The sequence below is a fragment of the Panthera tigris genome, chromosome D3, assembly GCF_018350195.1.
Source record: "Panthera tigris isolate Pti1 chromosome D3, P.tigris_Pti1_mat1.1, whole genome shotgun sequence".
NCBI lineage: Eukaryota > Metazoa > Chordata > Mammalia > Carnivora > Felidae > Panthera > Panthera tigris.
This window is the reverse complement of record NC_056671.1, coordinates 27,206,206-27,224,473: the sequence shown is the minus strand read 5'-3', so window position 1 is coordinate 27,224,473 and position 18,268 is coordinate 27,206,206. Positions and strand designations below refer to the sequence as shown.

The following is an 18,268-nucleotide window of genomic DNA, read 5'->3' as shown; positions in this document are numbered from 1 at the left end:
GTCACTTCCCATCTCCCACCTGTGGCCTCTGGCAACCACGAATCTACTTTCTGTCCCTATAGACACTTGCCTATTCTGGACATTCCCTACAGATGGAATCACAAAACACATATCCTTTTGTCTGGCTTCTTTCATTTAGCATAACGTTTTCAAGGTTCCTCTGTGTTGGAGTGTGAATCAGTACCCTGTCCCTTTTTAATGGCTGAATAATACCCCGTTGTACAAGTGGACCCCAATTTGTTTATCCATTCTTCTTCTGGTGGACATTTCGGTGATTTCCACCTTCTGTGAATAGTGCTGCTATGGATATAGGTGTACAAGTTTTTATTGGAACATCTGTTTTCCCTTCTTTTGGGGATCTACCCAGGAATGGGATTGGCTAGTTTGATGGTTAAGTCGTTGTTTAACTTGTTTAAGTAGACTTATTTCTTATTTCATTTCATTTCATTTCATTTCATTTCATTTCATTTCATTTCATTTCATTGTATTTTAGAGAGACATAAAGTGCAAGCGAGGATAGGGGCAGAGGGAGAGAGAGAGAGAGAGAGAGAGAGAGAGAGAGAGAGAGAGAGAGAATCTTAAGCAGGCTCCATGCTTAGTGTGGAGCCCGACAAAGGGCTCCATCCCATGACCCTGAGATCATGACCTGAGCCAAAATCAAGAGTCAGACGCTCATCTGACTGAGCCACCCAGGAGCCCTGAAGTAGACTTACTTCTCACAACAAAAAAAGGTTAAGAAATGGCTAATTCACACACGCCTGTTATAAAATCGAACAGAACTGAGGTGTGTAAGAGGAAAAAACGATGTTCTCCTCATTCCTTTCTCCTGCTCTGATGCCCTTACTCACTGATGAACTTTCTTCTCCCTTGTTTATCTACCTGTATATACACATACACATGCAGTTGTTTAAAAAATGGAATCGTTTTAGAAATACACTGTCTGCAGTCTGCTTTTCTCCTGCCCACACAACAGTGTTTTGTGTGTTGTTAGAGATGACATCGGGACCCACCCCCTTCTGTGGAGTCAAGTGCCCTGTGGCATTTCATTGTCTGCATTAGGTCAAAGCTCGTGCCCTACAGATGGGTACCTAGGTTGTTTCTGTGTTGGTGTTGTTTCCTCAAGTGGTGCTCCCTGAGCCTTCTCATTGACGCCGACTTGGGCACACGAGCCAAGAAAGAGTCTTGGCAGGAAATTGGCCAGATTAAAGGAAACGCGCATTTGAACATTTTTATGTTCTTGCCAACAGTTTCCAAGAGTGTCCATTTTCCCACATCCTCACCCTCACTGGGTGTGTTGAGTCTTTAACATTTTATGGCATCTCACTGTTGTGATTTTATGTATTTTTATTTTTTAAATAGTATTTTTTGTGTGTTTTTTTTTTAAGCATTTATTTATCTTTGAGACAGAGACAGAAAGAGCACCAGTGGGGGAGGGGCAGAGAGAGAGAGGGAGACACAGAACCCGAGGCAGGCTCCAGGCTGCAAGCTGACAGGTCAGAGCCCGACGTGGGGCTCGAACCTATGAACTATGAGATCATGACCTGAGCCGAAGTCGGACGCTTAACCTACTGAGCCACCCAGGTGCCCCTGTTGTGATTTTAAAAGCAGCTGTGTTAATCACCCACCTCTTCCTTTCCCTTTCAAAGTCCCTTAACGTCAGTTGCATTGTTTCTTTTATTTTCTTTTTTTTTTTCAGCAAAAGGAAGGGCATGTTGTGGATAGAGCATCCGTCCTGAGAAGCTCCTGGAAGCCTGGAACACTCCGAGAGAAGTCGAGGCAGACAGAGTGGAAGGACAGTCCTAACCAAGTCCCTGGCAACCATCGGGGTGAGAGCTCGGTGGGGGCTCTGAGCCCTTCTGACAGCACTCCAGAAGATGATGGAAGCTTCCAGACCGTGTGGGCCACGGTGTTTGAGCATCACGTGGAGAGACACACAGTGGCTGACCAGTCAGGACACTGTCCCTCGGCCATGGCCCCCAGAGATGTGGCTGATGCCAGTGTCTCAGAGTTCAGACCCAGGCGCGAGAGAAGCTCATGGCTGGGGAAGGACCTGCCTGAAAAGACAGCCCTCAAGAAACAGAGCTCCAGAGGGTTCGAAAATCCTGATGCAGAGAAATGGGGACAGACTGTTGTTTCAAATGGTGAACCCATACAGTGTCACGTGCCCTTCCCGGAAGAATACCCTTTGGACGAAAAACACAATAAGAACCCCTTCCTCCAACGTGCTGAAAACCCTCCCTCATCCCAGAGGGTCGAGCCCAAGTATGACATGATGCACACAGTGGGCAAGTGTGCGCACAGTGAGGCCGTCTCCGTGGCGTTGGAGGAAAGAGCCATGACCCTGAGAAGTGGCAGGTCTCGGCTGTCACCAAAGGGGAGGCAGCAGTCCCGTGAGGTCACCCCTGCAGAGCCAGAGTGCAGGCTGGAAGGTCAGGCGGGGTCCATCCACAGGGCCAGTTTGATTTGGGAAGCTCAAGGGACTCATGAGGTCAGTGAGCCAAGGCCTGACTTCCGGGAGCCAAAGGACACGTTTGGGGGCAATTGCCTGTCACCCAAATGGACAGGGGGGGCGACCTTGAACTGGCATAAAGCTACCGTGGTGGCCAGTGAAGAGAAAGGCTCGGAACTGAGCCCCGGGGCCAACAGCGAGCGCTCAGCCAGGTCGTGCGGCTCCGAAGTCCCCTCTGGGAGGGCCATCCAGGTGGCCGTCTGGGAGGCCCCGCACGAGGGGCCCGCTGGGCCCAGAAACAAGTCAGGAGGCTGCAGCTCAGCGGGAGAAAGGGGTCCCCCCCGGGGGTGCCCTCTGGATCCTCTCTGTCTGGCTAAGGACGAGCCCTCCGACTTCCGAGCCCGACCACATCCAGAAGCGCTTGTGCAGAGAGGGCCCCTCACTGTGGCTTCCGGTGAGGGTGAACCCAGGCCAGCCCAGGCACCAGAGCCTGAAGTCAAGATGCGGAAGGCAGGTCCCGCGGACCAGAGATTCGAGAGGTGGCGACGGCGGACATTACCGCACGACGTGAAGTTTGAGGAGTTCAGCTTCCTGGCCCCAGAAAACACCTCGAAGATGGAGCAGAGGCGAACAGACCGTTTGAGCCCCACCGTCAGTGCCTTAAGAAAACCCCAGCTCTCCCACAACAGGATGGAGGCCCAGGAGGAGAACCCAAGTGCTTCACAGGACCAGACTCGCCCAGCGGTGAAGCAACGGTTCTCTCTGGAACCCAAGGCGACATTTTTTGCAGTGACATATCAGATTCCTGATACTCAAAAAGCAAAAAGTACTGTTAAGTCAGGGCCCGAAAACTTGACGGAACATTCTAGAAAACCAGCACCGCCTCCATCTCCTCATCCTCGAACACCTACCTTGGCTTCTCTTCACCATGAAGGGCCACTGGAGAGCAAGGGCAGTAAAAACTGGACTAAGGGCAGAGAGCACGACCACACAAGCTTTTCAAAGCCTCTGAAGCCAACAGACCGTCTGTCACCTCTTGGAGACAGGATTCTGGATCCTTCTGGTGAAAGAATCACGGATGCCGACGCCTCATGGAGTCATCGGGGACCAGAAGATGGCACCGGTTTTCAGAACAGTTGGAAGGATTGTGGGACCAAGACGTCCCCCAGCGGCACTCCCAAAACGCCCCCGGCTTCCAAAAGTCACCCAGAAGCCAACGATCTCCTCGCCAGAAGGGGCACTGAGGTGGTCAGTGCAAGGGTCCCGGGTAAAATCAGAGATGGCTACAGATCCAGTGTTCTTGACATTGACGCCCTGATGGCAGAGTACAAGAAGCAGGAGGTGGAGGAACCCCTGGAGGGGGCACCCTCGGTGCCCAGTGGCTCGACTCAGGAGAGGCCAGCCCATCTAGGCAGGGTGGAACCAAGAAGGAGGAGCTGGAAGGAGAGGCCCGAAGCCGAGGGTCTCCAGAGACAAGCAGGTTTCACCGAAGCAAACCACAGTTCCGCTCCTGACCCTGGCAAGCCGCGGGCAGAGACCCTGGGGGCAACCACAAACACCAAATCCAGCTCTCCTCTGTGGGCTCTGCCAGTCTCAGCTCCTTCTGAAAAATATCCAGGGGTTTCTTCAGGCCCCACTGGTCCCAGGAGAAAAGTCTCAGGAATCCCCGAGGATGACAGAAGGGCCTTTGCTAGTAAACATCAAGGTGCAAAGTATTCAAAGTACCCAGCCGAGTCAAAGCCCCCGACCTGGGAGGATCTGGGCAGTGGGGCCAGCGTGTTGCCCAAGTCGTCCCCTGCTCACCAGAAGAGAGGGACCCCGAGGAAATCCATCAGGACGGAAGAGGAGGCCAGTGTGTTCCAGTGGGGTGGTCACCCTTACGACCGTGACAGGTCACAGCTGGATGTCAAGAGAGCCTATTCGGAGAAGGGTCCGCCTGCCAAAATCCGAGAGGGCCTGTCTGCCATGCAGGAAGCCAGAGAGAGGAGACGAGAGCAGCCCCAGGGGAGGTCCAGCCTCCCCGGAGACAGTTCTGAGGTCAAGGAGACCAAAATGGGGCTCTGTCGGCGAGAGTCGGGGACTCGAGACCCTCAGAAGGTGAGTGGTCAGTTTTGTAAGGTGTTGATTAAACACATAGGCCAGGGGGGGGCTCAAAATCCCATGCGACATGGGCCAGGTGGGTATGTACATGAGTGGCGGGGATTGTGGCAAATAGGGAGCTCAGTTCCGGCCAGTTCTTGACACGCGATGCCTCCATTTAGTCCACGGGGCCACCAGTTTGAAACCTCTGGCCTAGAATGATGGTGACGATCGGTATCATTTATTGAGCACCCTCTGTCCGTTCCTGTGTGTTGTCATCAAGTTCATTGTCGTGTCCTGCATATTCAGCATCATGCATGACATTTTGTGAGCATTCAGGGAATACTGGCTGTTTCAATGTTTAATTATTTATTTTGAGAGAGAGAGGGTGAGCAGAGTGGGGGACGGGCAGAAAGAGAGGGAGAGAGAATGCCAAGCGGGCTCCCAGTCATCAGCACAGTGCCCTACACAGGGCTCGATCTCACAAACCTTGGGATCGTGGCCTGAGGCGAAATCCAGAGTCAGATGCCTCACCGACTGAGCCACCCAGGCGCCCCGAGTGAGTGAGCGATCTTAGGTGAGTCTCATGACAATCCCTCTTTTGTGGGACAGTTGGAGTTTCCACAGAGGCAGGCCTTTGCAAGTAGCTGTTTGAGGAGGTGATTCCCCGCTGGGATCCCCAGTGGAGAAGTGAGGCAGGTGTTAAAAGTGCCCCTGTGGGTATCTGAGGCTCATTCTCGTTGGAGCAGTAGCATAGATCACCCCTGAGTTGTCCTGTCCAAGAAGCAAGGAGCCTGGCATATGTATTTTCCATTTCCCTTCTGTCCTCACTGGGGGCTGTTTCTGGGACTCTCAGCATTCAGACTCTTCCATTATGCTCAGTGGGGGAGAGAAAACTGCCCACGCGGCAGGACCCCATTGCCATCGGCAGGTCCTTGAGCGCAGGGCTGGGCGCCCACAACGTCTGCTGCGGGTGCAATCGTCTTGTACCCTTGAAAAAGCCCAGGCTCAGAGAAGTTAAGTAACGTGTCTCAGGTCACACAGCACCAAGTGGCAAAGCTAGTATTTGAACCCAGGTCTGGCTCGATACCCAAGCTTTCACGTAGGCTACTCGGTGGTAAATGAGGAATCTTGAAGGTGGGGAAGAAATCTGAGGCATGGAGCCTGCCTTCGGGAAGCTTATGATCTCTGCGGGGAGATGGGACACGGTGACCCACGGCCAGGAAATGATCAGGCGCGGAGGTGAGGTGCTGGAGAAGAGGCCCGGGAAGGCATCCTGGAGGAGCTGCTGGCCGGAGCCCACGCTGGGGGGTGGTTATGAGTTTGGATGGGCTGGTTCGGGGGGTGAGGGCATTCACAGCAGAAGCACAGCACGCGCAAAGGTTTGGAGGTGGGGACCAGACATGGCAAGCTCTGGGAGCAGTGCGGAACCTTGGTCCCTGCACTGCCACTCATACGCTGTGGCGTCAGCCAGCTGGCACCCAAGTCCCACATCTGCCACCCGGACCGAGTGACGAAGGGCAAACCCTTTCCCTGAGGCGCCCGAGCCTCAGTTTCCTCATCTGTAGAAAAGAAAGCAGAGGGTCCCGCCTGGGAAGGGATGTTGTAGACACGAAAAGAGTGGGATAGTGTCACCATCCCCCCGACCCACGGGGTCGACCGGGGTTTTCCAGTTACCACGTTCAGACTCCTCTGTGCCGCTCACCAGCTGTGTGTAAAGCACACTCCTCCGCGGAGGTGACCGAAGTTTCTGCCCAGCAGCCCTGTTGGTAGAAATGGAGAGACCGAGCGGGCCGGGCCCCCGGTGGGCGTGGGCACAGGACCGGCCCGTGGGTTGTGCGGATGCGCTGCCCGAGGAGGGTTTCACGAGGCTGTTATTGTGGGAACAGCAGGAGAGGGGAGGGGGCAAAGAAAGGTGACACCTGGTCCTTTTGCCAGCGCCTTGCTCGGGGCCTGGCGGCAGCGGGAGAGGAAGGGCGTTGTGGGGAGGGGGGCCCCGGCCCGGCCTTGGACGCCCGCCCGGGGTGCGCAGGCCCCACGAGTGCTCGTTGTCAGGGGATCTGTTTTCTCACTGAGGGATTGGGAGGCCTTGGACCAGCTCCCTGTTTCCCTTCCCTCCTGCCTGACCATCGCTGGTTCTTGATCTTGAAAAAATAAACAGAAGCAATACAGAAGGACAAGGTGTTGGTTGTTGAAAATTCAGACCTTACCTGAGCGAATAAAAAAGCATACCCCTTGAGCCCCCTTCCTGTCCCCGCCCCCCCCCACGCCAAGATGCAACCACGGTCACCATGTTTGATATGTTGTGGCTTTTCCTAAACACCACAGAGCTGCTTGTCCATGGTATGTATCTTTATTTGTAGCTGTTGTATTTTTCCTTATTGCAAAAGGAGTGAACGCTTGTGTGAAACTGAACCGTGTGGTGGAAACATACAGTTCAGAAGGAAAAGCTCCCCTAGATGATGGGTCTGGGGCACAGCCTTCCAGACCTGTCAGTGGTTCTCAGCTACAGGCAGTTTTGCCCTTACGGCACGTTTGGCAAAGTGTAGGACATTTTCTTCCTTCCTTCCTTCCTTCCTTCCTTCCTTCCTTCCTTCCTTCCTTCCTTCCTTCCTTCCGTCCTCCCTCCCTCCCTCCGTCCCTCCCTCCCTTTCTAAACGTTTATTTATTTATTTTTGAGAGTGAGAGAGAGAGAGAGCAAGAGGAGGGCAAAGAGAGAGGGAGAGAGAATCCCAAGCAGGCTTTGCCCTGTCACTGCAGAGCCTGATGTGGGGCTCGAGCCCGTAAACCATGAGATCACAAACCGAGCCAAAGTCAAGAGTCTAGGATGCTCAACTGACTGAACCACCCAGGCACCCCAAGTGTAAGACATTTTCTTTGTCACAACCAGGGAAGAGTTTTCTCCTGGCTTCAGTGCAGATTGTCCCCTGCCCGCACCCGAGGCTCATCCAGCCCCTTAGTGTGCGTCACTCCGTGGGTAAGGAAGCCCCCGTCAGATACAGACACAGGTATAGCATACTCTTTTACAGAAACATGGTAATATTCTACAGGAAATCTTACAACTTGCTTTTTTTTTTTTTTTAAGGAAAAAAAAAAAAAAAAAAAGAAGCCTGATGCAGGGTTCAAACCCACAAACCGTGAGATCATGACCTGAGCTGAAATCAAGAGTCAGACGCTTAGCAGACTGAGCCACCCAGGCTCCTCAAGACTAAGCTTTTTTTTTTTTTTTTTATACACATACTTTTTTTTTTTTTTAATTTTTTAAAATGTTTATTTATTTTTGAGAGACAGAGCATGAGTGGGGGAGGGCAGAGAGAGAGGGAGACACAGAATCCAAAGCAGGCTCCAGGCTCTGAGCTGTCAGCACAGAGCCCGATGGGGGGCTTGAACCCACCAACCCTGAGATCGTGACCTGAGCCAAAGTCAGATGCTTAAAAGACTGACCCACTCAGGCACCCCAATGTTTAATTTTTTTGAGAGGGAGAGACAGAGACAGAGACAGAGACAGAGACAGAGGGAGAACAGGGGAGGGGCAGAGAGAGAGGGAGACACAGAATTGGAAACAGGCTCCAGGCCCTGAGCTGTCAGCACAGAGCCCGATGTAGGGCTCGAACTCACCAGCTGTGAGATCCTGACCTGAGCTGAAATCGGACGCTTAACTGACTGAGCCACCCAGGCCCCCCTATCCACATACATAACTTTGTCCCAGGCCCGATTGCAGTGTTCCATTTAATTAAATGATTTATTTTCATTTCAAAAGAGAGAACCTTTTCCAGAGGCTCCAAAAATACTTGAAGGCATGGAGTATAAATCCTCTGCATTCCTCCCATCCCTTGACCACTTAGATTCTTTTTTGGTCCGAATTCATACAGCGTCTCTTTCTGAAAATACAAGCAAACATGAACACATATTCCTAATTTTGCCTCTGGTTTTTTTCTCCGTCAAAGAGCGCATTCTCTCCAGGTGGTTGGAACTTTGGGTGCACATGGGAGTAACCCAGGCAGCCCTAAAAGAGAGCGATGCAGGGGCCTCGCCCCGGACCAGACTGGTTGGAATCTCTGTGGTGGGGCCCACCCTTGTTAGATTTGACTCTTCCTTTTTTGTTCCCCCTGTGTGAGTGTCCTTGGGAGCGTTTGGATTCAGCCCATAGAGGGTGTCCTCATTCTTTTCGATTGCCATATGGTAGACAGGGCGATATTTCTGATCTTTGGCTATTTACAAACCACGGGCAGACGTCACTTTTGCACACGTGCAGGTTTGCCCGTGGGTTGAGAATGGCGATAGTCTGAAGGTGAATGCAGTTGTAATCTTGCGGGATTGTGCCAAAGTGCCCTGTGTCGTCCGGGGCTATGCCCTTTTACAGATAGCCTCGCCAGCAGGGGCAGGGCCCCACGTCCCCTCAGCCTGACCAGCCGGGTGTGTTACCAGACTTCTGGATCTCCTGCCCCTGATGAGCGCCCCACCTGTTGTCACATGGATGAGGCTCCTTGTATTTCCTTCCTGTGACCTGCTTGCTCAAGTCCCGCCCACTTTTCTTTTGGACCATGGCCCTTTTCTCATCGAGTTATTGGAGTTCTCTATTAGCGAGGTGAACCATTTGTACGTCTATGATTTGATTTCCCCCTGGAGGCGGCCCCGGACTGCCTCTCGGGCAGACTCGAGATCAGGCCCTAGCGTCGTTATTTATTAGCTGTGTGACTCTGGGCATCTCGCCAGACCTCTCTGAGCCTAAATTTCCTCATCTGTGGAATGCGAATCCTGCCTGCTTCGTGGTTTGTTGGAGATTTATCATGAAATAATGTGTGGTCAAGACCGCGGCCCAGGGCCTGATGTGAAGGAGGGTTGACGGAATCTGGAAGAAGCGCCTCCAGACCTCCGCTCATTTACTACATTTAATAAATGCACTAGCCCTGAGCCAGGCCGTGATCTAGGCACCACGGCTGCTGGAGGGACCAGCCCACTGTATCAGGCTGTGTCACACAATAAGGCAGCCACCAGTCACATGTGGCCATTTAAATGTAAATCAGTTTAAATAACTTTAAAAATTCAGCTTCTCAGTCCCACTTGAGCCATGTTCAAGTGCTCAAAAGCCACAGGTGGCTCAGGGCGACTGTTATCGTACAGCCCGAATAGAGAACATCTCCATAATCGCAGAATGTGCCCATGGATGGCTCAGGTCTGGGGGGGCAAGCAGACCTCAAGTGAGTGAGAGTGCTAAGTCCTGGGGAGATAGAAAAAGAGGCGATGGGGAGGTGACTCTAAGAGGGTGGCCAGGAGAAGATCCCCAGGGAAGGGGACCTGAGTGATGGCCATCATGTGGATGAGCCGGTCCCGTGGATGCTGGAAGGGTGCCAGTGGGCACAGGGGGCAGGAGCCAGAGCATAAGGGAGCCACTGATTCCCAAGATCATCTCACCATTGCACATTGTGTCAGCAGTGCATGAAGGCTGGTTTCTCTACATCCTCGCCAACACTTACTGTCTCTTTGGTTCAGCCATCCTACCGGGTATAAAGGTATCATCGTGGTTTGGATTTGCATTTTCAATGGCACATCGTGTCATGTGCCTGTTTGACCATGTGTATCCCTTCTTTGTCCATTTTTTAAGTTGGGTTATTGTTCTCTTTTATTATTGATTTGTAATTGCTCTTTATATATCCTGGACCCAACTGCCTTCACAGACCTGTGATTTGCAGAAATTTTTCTCCCATTGTGTGGGTTTTATTTTATTTTTCACTTTCTTGATGGTGCCTTTTGAAGCACAAAAGTTTTTCATTTTGGTGAGCTCCAATCTATTTTTCCTTGGTACACTTGTGCTTTTGATGCCATATCTGAGAAACCATTGCCTCATCCGAGGCCGTGAACATTTACGCCCCTATTTTCTTCTGAGAGTTTTCTAGGTTTTGCTCTGGCCTTGAGGTCTTTGATCTATTTTGAGTTGATTTTGGTTTATGATGTGCGGTTTGAAGCGTGTTTCGAAGGCAGAGTCTCTGCTTCGTTGATGAGGTGGACAGAAGCAAGAGACTGGAGGGCGACCTGAGGGTCTTAGCTGGCACGGCTGGGTGATGGACAGGGCAGGGGAGGAGCAGTTTTGGAGGGAAGGGAAGGGGAGGATCTGTTTGGGGCATGTGGAGTCAGAGATGAGTGTGACCGGTGCAGGGAGATGTTGTGGGGTCCCAACGTGGACAGACAAAATCTGGAGTTGTCTGTGCACGCTTGGGATTTATTTAAAGCCAGGGGGTGTTATGAGAGATCCCCGAGGGAATAATGAAACAGGGAAAGAGAAAGCTCTGGGGCTGGCCCTAGGTGAGTGGACATCCCTCTGAGATGCGGGGAGCCTGAGAAGGATCAGGAAGGGAGGTAGGAGGAAACACAGAGGGTTTCAAAAAGAGGCTGTGAGGCAAGGGATCCAAAATCCAGCCTTGTTCTTCACTCATGTTGTGTGTTCTTAAGCAGATGTCTTCCCTCTCTGCGCCTTCCTATCCTTGTCTGTGCAGAGAGAGTGTAGGGCTGGCTGACATTTATGGAGGGCTCCCCACTTGCCGGGCATGGGGGGAGATGAGCCTGAAGCCAGCCAGGTGCCCAGGACTCGTCGGGCACACTGCCGCCTGGTGGCAGCACTGTGTCACTGACTTTGCGTGCGCTGCTCTCACTTGGTTCTCCCCTGAGCCTAGAAGCCGAACACTCTTATTATGGGTCTTACCCCACATGGTCAAGGCTCAGAGAGGTGAAGGCACTGACCTGAGGTCACACAGTTATTAAGTGGCCGAGACTGGGCTGAACCCAGACCCCGTAGATTACCTCCCATCATCAAGGCAGACCGTTGTGGGGTGGGCTTTAGTTTTCGTTTTGCTCTTTTAGGTACAGAATGGAGTTTCTCACCATGACAGATTTGTTCTGTAAATGCAAAAGCCCCAGGAAAATCCTTTGCCTGTGTTCTATGTCTCAGGTGCTGCCACAAGACCCAGAGAGGGAGGATGCCCCGCAGGACAGTGAGCAGCTACTCTGGCAGGTGTCCCCTGCAGCCTCGGGACCCCGGAGAAGTCACAGTTTCTGCAAAGACAGGAGGAGCGGGCCTTTTGTGGTGAGTGACGCTGGTGCGGCCAGACTGGAACTCGTGAGGGGGTGGGACACCGCTGGGACTGTGGTTGTATGGACAGTCATGGCTGGCCTGGGGGCCTGAGGGGGTCGCGGAGGGGCAGGTGGCTGTCCCGGAATCTGATGTTGGCCACGGTTCTCGACGTGGAGGGTGTTTGGTGCCTCTGCCAGGAAGCCTTTGCTCGTCTTGGGTTTCCAGCCCAATGCAGAGAGGTATCTTGTGCCTGGCGTGGAGCAGATAAGAGAACAGGCCATGGGGCCTTGAGGTTCTGGGTTCGAGTCCCAACACCGCCCCTCTCAGTCTCTTTCAGCAATTGGCTTCTTTCCCTGGAAAACAAGATCATGATTTCTGTTTCTTTTGCGCCGTTAATTTAACCAGGCTGGTCCTGGAGCCAGGTCACCAGGGCTCAAATCCTAGCTCTGCGTGCAGACGGGTGTTTGGCCTCAGTTTCTTCATCTGTGAAATGGGGATAATAACAGCATCTACTGTACAGGGCTGCCATGGGGGCTCAGAGAAGATGGTGCAGGGAGCGTTTGGCATGGTCATGGGGACACAGTCACACTTTAATGAGTGTTATGGTTACCATTGTTATTATTACTCTGGTTTTCGAGTCTCTCTTTGCCTGTCACTGAGTCTGTTTCTTTGGGCCAGCACTCGCCCTCTCTCTTAGCCTGTTTCCTCACTTGTTAAGATAGGTATTTCTTTTTTTTTTTTTTTTAACGTTTTATTTATTTTTGAAACAGGGAGAGACAGAGCATGAACAGGGAAGGGTCAGAGAGAGGGAGACACAGAATCGGAAACAGGCTCTAGGCTCCGAGCTGTCAGCACAGAGCCCGACGCAGGGCTCGGACTCACGGACCGCGAGATCATGACCTGAGCCGAAGTCGGCCGCTCAACCGACTGAGCCACCCAGGCGCCCCAAGATAGGTATTTCTTTAATGAGGCAACCCCAGTTCTGCTCACGAGGTCATTTGGATCACAAGCTCTGTGTATTTCAAGGACACTTGTGCCTGGTCTCGGGTCTTGGAGATATGGGAAGCTCCAGGATTTAAATCCCAGGTTCCATCCCTTCTGGCTTTATGGTCATGGGCAAGAAGTCACTCTTCCCTGAACTTCGGGTTCGTCCTCTGCAGCTCGTGGTGAAGAAGGATGCCCCCCGCAGGGTTCTTGATGGGAGAATGTCTATACCAGAGTCAGGGGGGCTGACTATATGTCAGAGCGGGAGCTCACGCTCAGACCTCAGCTAACGTCTGCTGAGCAGCCCCAGAAAGCTTGGGTGTTCAGATCCCAGCCATAGACCTGTGTACATTTGAAACCGCCTGGTGTTTTTGTTAAATGTTCCCTTCCAGTGATTTCTTCCTTACCCTTTTCTCATTGCCTCTCCGGTGGCACCGACTCAGCTTATCTGATTGTACTTGAACTTTCGTGTGTGTAAGCCAAACAGAGGTTATGGAGAGAAAAGCATTTAAGGCCTATCTTTTTATAGTCTCTGCTTGCTGGCATCTTCCCTGGTGGCCGGGCTTCCCCTCTTCCACTCTCTGTCATTGAGGAGCCTTTGTCCTTGGAGTCCTCAGGTGGCTTGCCTTGGCTCTCTCCTTGTGGCTCCCCGAGGCCTCTGTCCCGTTGCAGCCTGCTTGATTTCCTCTCCTCAGAGGCGGGTGGGCAGGGTGGGGGCCTCAGACCTCATGTCTCTGCTTTGAGGACTCACACCTGCAATTCCAGGGAGTGGCCACCAGGGGGTGGTGGTGTTCAGCTCACTTTCTGATGGCTCCAAAAGCCTCACTCCGAGGACCTCAGCATTGGGCACTGGAGGCTGAGAAGTGGGCTCCACTTCCGGCTCTGTCACTGTGTGACCTTGGGCAAGTGATCTGACGGACCTCAGTGTGCCTCAGTTTTTTCTTCTGTAAAACGAGGATGGTCCTATCTGACCTCAGGAGCATTTTTGTGAGCTGTAATGAGATCGCTCAGCACTCAGAGGAATTGATCCTCAATGAATACCAGGGCTGCAGTGACAGCTTTCCCTTCATTCTCCCCCTTCCCCTCCCCTCCCCCCTTTTTTCAGCTCTCTCATTGTAAGAGGGGAAACTGAGGCCCAGAGAGCAGGCCGGACTTAGTCAGGGTGACCCTCCAGGTGAGGACTGGGGTCCTGAGCCCTCGGCCCTGCTGGCCGCCCTTACTTCTCTGCAAGTTGTCAGACCTGCATGTTGTATTTCCTGAGGTGCCTGAGGGGGTCCCCCCATAAACGTTGTCTACAGTTCTGGTCACTCTTGATTACTGACGCCGGGCTGCGGGTTCCCAGTTTGGGTTCTCCATGTTTTGAGCCTGGTCTCGGGCCTTGTCCATCCCAATTCTACCCCCCATGGTGGGGAGTATGAATCCCATTTAGCAGAGGAGGGAGCTGAGGCCCAGAGAGGTCAAGTCGCTTGCCCAAGGCCACACAGTTAACATATGAGGGAGCTGGGATGGAGACTAGGCCTCTTCTGCTTCCAGCCTCTGACCTGGGCCCTGTCTGCCCCGGGACGGTGTCTTTGGCCTGCTACCAACCCCTGCCAGCCCCTCTCTGGGCCTGCAACACTTGGTGCCTTCACTCACAAGGGAGCAAAGACAACCTTGGCCCTGGGGGTGAGAATGTGATACTTGTTCAGCCCGGGGTTGGCCGCCAGCTGTTCTGCCGCGGCCGCCCTCTGGAGGGTGCCTGGAACTTGCCCGGCCTGATGCCCCGCTAATCTGCACAGCCCCGCCCCCACCTGGCTGACACACAGCCCTGAGCACTGATAGACCAGTGTGGCCCTGGCTCTTGATCGAGGCAGTGGGCAAGTGAGTTTACCACTCGGGGCCTCTCTTTTGGGAATCATGGTAATAATAATGCCTAATAAGTTACGGTGCTTAATGCGTGGTATAGTTACTAGTATTATCCCCATTTGACAGATGGGAAAACTGAGGCCCGGAGCCATTAAGTATGTCTCCCAGGTTGGAGCTGTGATGCCAAGATGTTCATAAAGCACTGAGCACAGTGCTGGGTGGAGAGGAACTACCTGATAAATGTCACCTGCTGTTACTCTATCGTTAATTATTATTTGCCGTCAGTTTCTTTTTCCTCTACCTTCTCTTGAAGGGCTACTCGATGGAACAGGAAGGCGTCCCCAATCTAGAAGTTTCTCTGCTGTTGAGGAAACTGAGGCCAAGCAAGGGGAGATGTCTTGTTCAGGGAGGGCCCCGCTGCAGCCAGGACAGAGCTGGGACTATAGACCCTGTTTCTGGACTCCCTGGCCAGTGCTCCCCTCTTGCTTCCAGGGCTATACTTAGTAGGACGTTGGGTCCTTGTGGCAAATCCGAGCCCTGTGCCGGGCCTCGTCCCTCACCCTTCCGTGGATGGTCATGCCCTCCTTTCCCCAGAAAGTGAGCCTTTGGTCTGCACTCAGGCAGGTGTCCTAAAGCACAGTGACTCGGTTGTGGACCATGGCCTTGGGTCACAGTTTGCCCCAGAGGCCTCTCCCGTGACTGAAGGTACACATCCACCAGCTGTGGGGGGTTCCCTGTAATGGGGCAGGTGGCGGGCCTCTGTTGACCTTGAGAATGTTCTCCCAAATCTCCAAACCCTGGGCCAGCATTTGCGGGCTCCTTCTCTCACGGGCCCACTGTGTGCCAGGCCCTGGAGATTCTCCCAGCTTCCTGGGGCTACACTTCAGTGGGACCTGCAGGTAGCCTAGGAGGGTCTAGTTAGTTGGAGGAGGAGGAGAGGAAGGACACCAAGGAAGGAGGAATTGCATATGGAGGTATGGAGGTGGGGTGATGGAGGAGGCATGTTTGGGAAAGAGTGAATAGACCAGTTTGGCCGAGGCGGAATGTTGGGGGGTGGTCTCAGTCTTACTTCTGACAATTTTGTAAAAAATTCTATTTACTTGTTTTGAGAGAGACAGAGACAGCACAAGTGGGGAAGGGGCAGAGAGAGAGGGAGACAGAATCGCAAGCAGGCTCCCCAGCGCAGAGCCCGATCGCGGGGCTCAAAGCCACAAAGCCGCGCGATCATGACCCGAGCCGACATTGAGAGTCGGACGCTCAACCGACTGAGCTCCCTGGGTGCCCCTTGACAAATATTTATCTACATGTCCTTGGTGCTGTGCTGGGCATTGGGCTACAGTTATAAACGAGACACAGATAAATAAGAAGGTAGATAAACACTTGCAGTGGGTTCTAAACGCTCCTGTTCATTGAGCACTTACTATGTGCCCGGCACCGTGCCATGGGCCTTCCCGGCATTCCTCCCTTTAATTTGTTCAAGGTTCAAAGGAGGGACACTTGTTTGAGGTCTTGAAAGATGAACAGGTGTTTGCCAGATGGGTGTGATCCGGGAAGAGGTGGTTTACCCGCCCCCCTCCCCCCCACCCCGTGGAGGGAACAGCTGGGGCAAAGGTTCAGGGGTGTGAAGCTGTTCTATGCACTGAATGTGATCTAGAGTCCAGGAGACGGTGTGGAGGCTTTTACACTTTGATGCTTCATTCCCGGACACCCCCAGCGCATTGCTTTAATGCCAAGTTCAGACTTTTTCCTGCATCTCTTGCTGAGCAAACTGTGGCGCTTGCTTCTGAGGGGTGGCGCCACCTCCTGGCAGCTTGGCCTCCATGCTGCCCTCTTTGAACCAGACCTGCCAGAACAACACTGAAAGCTTTGAAAGCACTTGAGTCTGATAACTTCGTTAACATGACTGGAGAATGGAGGGAAAAACCATTTGGGATTCTAATGCGGAGAGTTGTGAAGGCCGTCAACTCGAGGTGAGGTAAGCGGAGATTTGTGAAGTGGCCCCTGGTGGGTACGTTGTTGGTTTGGGCTGGGTATTCTCTTTGAATTTTAGTTGGTTGACTAGGCATTCAAGTGGGAAGGGAAAAAAAAAATCAAAATGAACGAGTATATGTGAGCTGCTAGAAATAACTCATCAAAGATTGTGCTTGAAAAACAAGCTTTGAGTAAAGATTTTGTGTGTGCGTGCGTGTGTGTGTGTGTGTGTGTGTGTTGTTTCTCTTTTTAATCCAGGATGTGGATTCTTCTCCCAGTAATGTGTTGCTTGGCATTTCCATGTTTGATGTTGGGCCTGTGTTGATGCCATTCGAATGGAAAGCCTTAGGATTGTGGCTCACTGGCCTGATTGAAAGGGCTAATTTGTCATACACAACAAGATGTTCAGAGGTGGGCAGCTGTTGGCTTGGCTCAGCATCTCTGAGAGTCTCTTGGGGTTTCCCTCCTGCTTTGAGCCTCATGGTCCCAAGATGGTGGCTGCCACTTTTCCAAGCATTAAGTTCACTCTCTGGTAGGAGGAAGTGGGAAGCCAGAAGGGCCGTGCTGGCTGAGTCTGAAAGAAAGCAAAGGCTTTTCCCAAAGCACCCTCCAGAAGATTTTAACTTACACGTCACAGGTCACATGGCCCCTGCTAGCAGCAAGAGAGTCTGGGACAGTCAGTGCTCAAGACTTCTGGCCTCCATCATGGAAGGTGGCCAAGTGGAATAGGGCTATTGGTTATTCGAGAAATAGCATTGTTTAATACACAGCCTGAAGGGAAAAAAATGGGGATTTTCAGGTCCTCGTCAAGGAAGCTTTGGTCTCCAAGTCAGGATTTGGGACAAGAGAGAAAATCTGCCCAGGGTCTGTACGTTGTGACGTGAGATGTGTGCTAGTCACTGGGCCTCTGGGATGGGAAGGCACAGTTCTGCCCTCCAAGGCCCCCATTCTGCTGGGGAGCAGGGCTCAGAGAAGGGAAGGAAGGCTGAGGTGGAAGAGACAGCTTGGGTGGTAACTGGTCCAGGGGCCAGAGTGCCACTCCCTGCCCGGGTGAGTTCAGGGTCACATGCCAGCTTTAGGAGTGTGAGTGTGGAGCTGAGCGGTGAGAAACTCGTTGACGCCCTCTGCCCCTAGGAGGTTCAGGAATCCTGACTTGTGGCTAATTCCATTTGTTAATTGTTTCTTGTCTGTCACTGCTGGGTTGAAAGGACTGGAGAAGGCTGAGTAATTTATGTCTCAGCTGGTTAAAGTTCCTTTTCTGGATTAAAACCAGCCAGGCCAGAAGGCTTTTTTTTTTTTTTTTTTTTTTTTTAATTTTAATTTTTTATTTTCTTATTCCTAGGTCTTAAATGCAAATGACCAATTGTGCCTAAGATTTTGTATTGGGTATATTTTGTATTCATACACTTATCTAGCTTCCACCCACCCATTCATCTGCTTATCCATCCATCCATCCATCCATCCATCCATCCTCTACCCAGTTATTTATATATACAAATCTCTAAGGATATAAAAATGAGTAAGTTAATTTCTGTCCTCAAATTGCTCACACTCATAGACTATAAACAAGTGATTATATAATCCAGGATGATAAATACTAGTCATTCATTTATTCACCCATTCATTCATTCAAGAGATATTTATTGAGCACCTACTACTATGTGTCATACACCGTTCTTCGTTCTTCAGGTAGAGCAGTGGACAAGACATAGGTGGCTCCTGCCCTCCCAGAGCCCATACTTTAATTCCTTTTTAAGTTTATTCATTTTTGAGAGAGAGAAAGACAGAGCATGAGCAGGGGAGGGGCATAGAGAGGGAGACACAGAATCCAAGGCAGGCTTCAGGCTCTTAGCTGTCAGCATAGAGCCCGA

At 52.0% G+C, this 18,268-nt stretch overlaps 1 protein-coding gene across 2 annotated transcripts in view; it reads left to right on the top strand.

Annotated features, from left to right (window-relative positions):
- Positions 1–18,268, top strand: part of KIAA1671 (KIAA1671 ortholog) — a 199,327-nt gene that overhangs the window by 61,139 nt on the left and 119,920 nt on the right. For both annotated transcript variants that reach the window (XM_042961421.1, XM_007082499.2), the window contains 2 exons: positions 1,697–4,546; positions 11,475–11,609. In XM_042961421.1, coding sequence (XP_042817355.1) covers positions 1,697–4,546; positions 11,475–11,609 — 2,985 coding nt within the window. The remainder of the gene's footprint in view (positions 1–1,696; positions 4,547–11,474; positions 11,610–18,268) is intronic.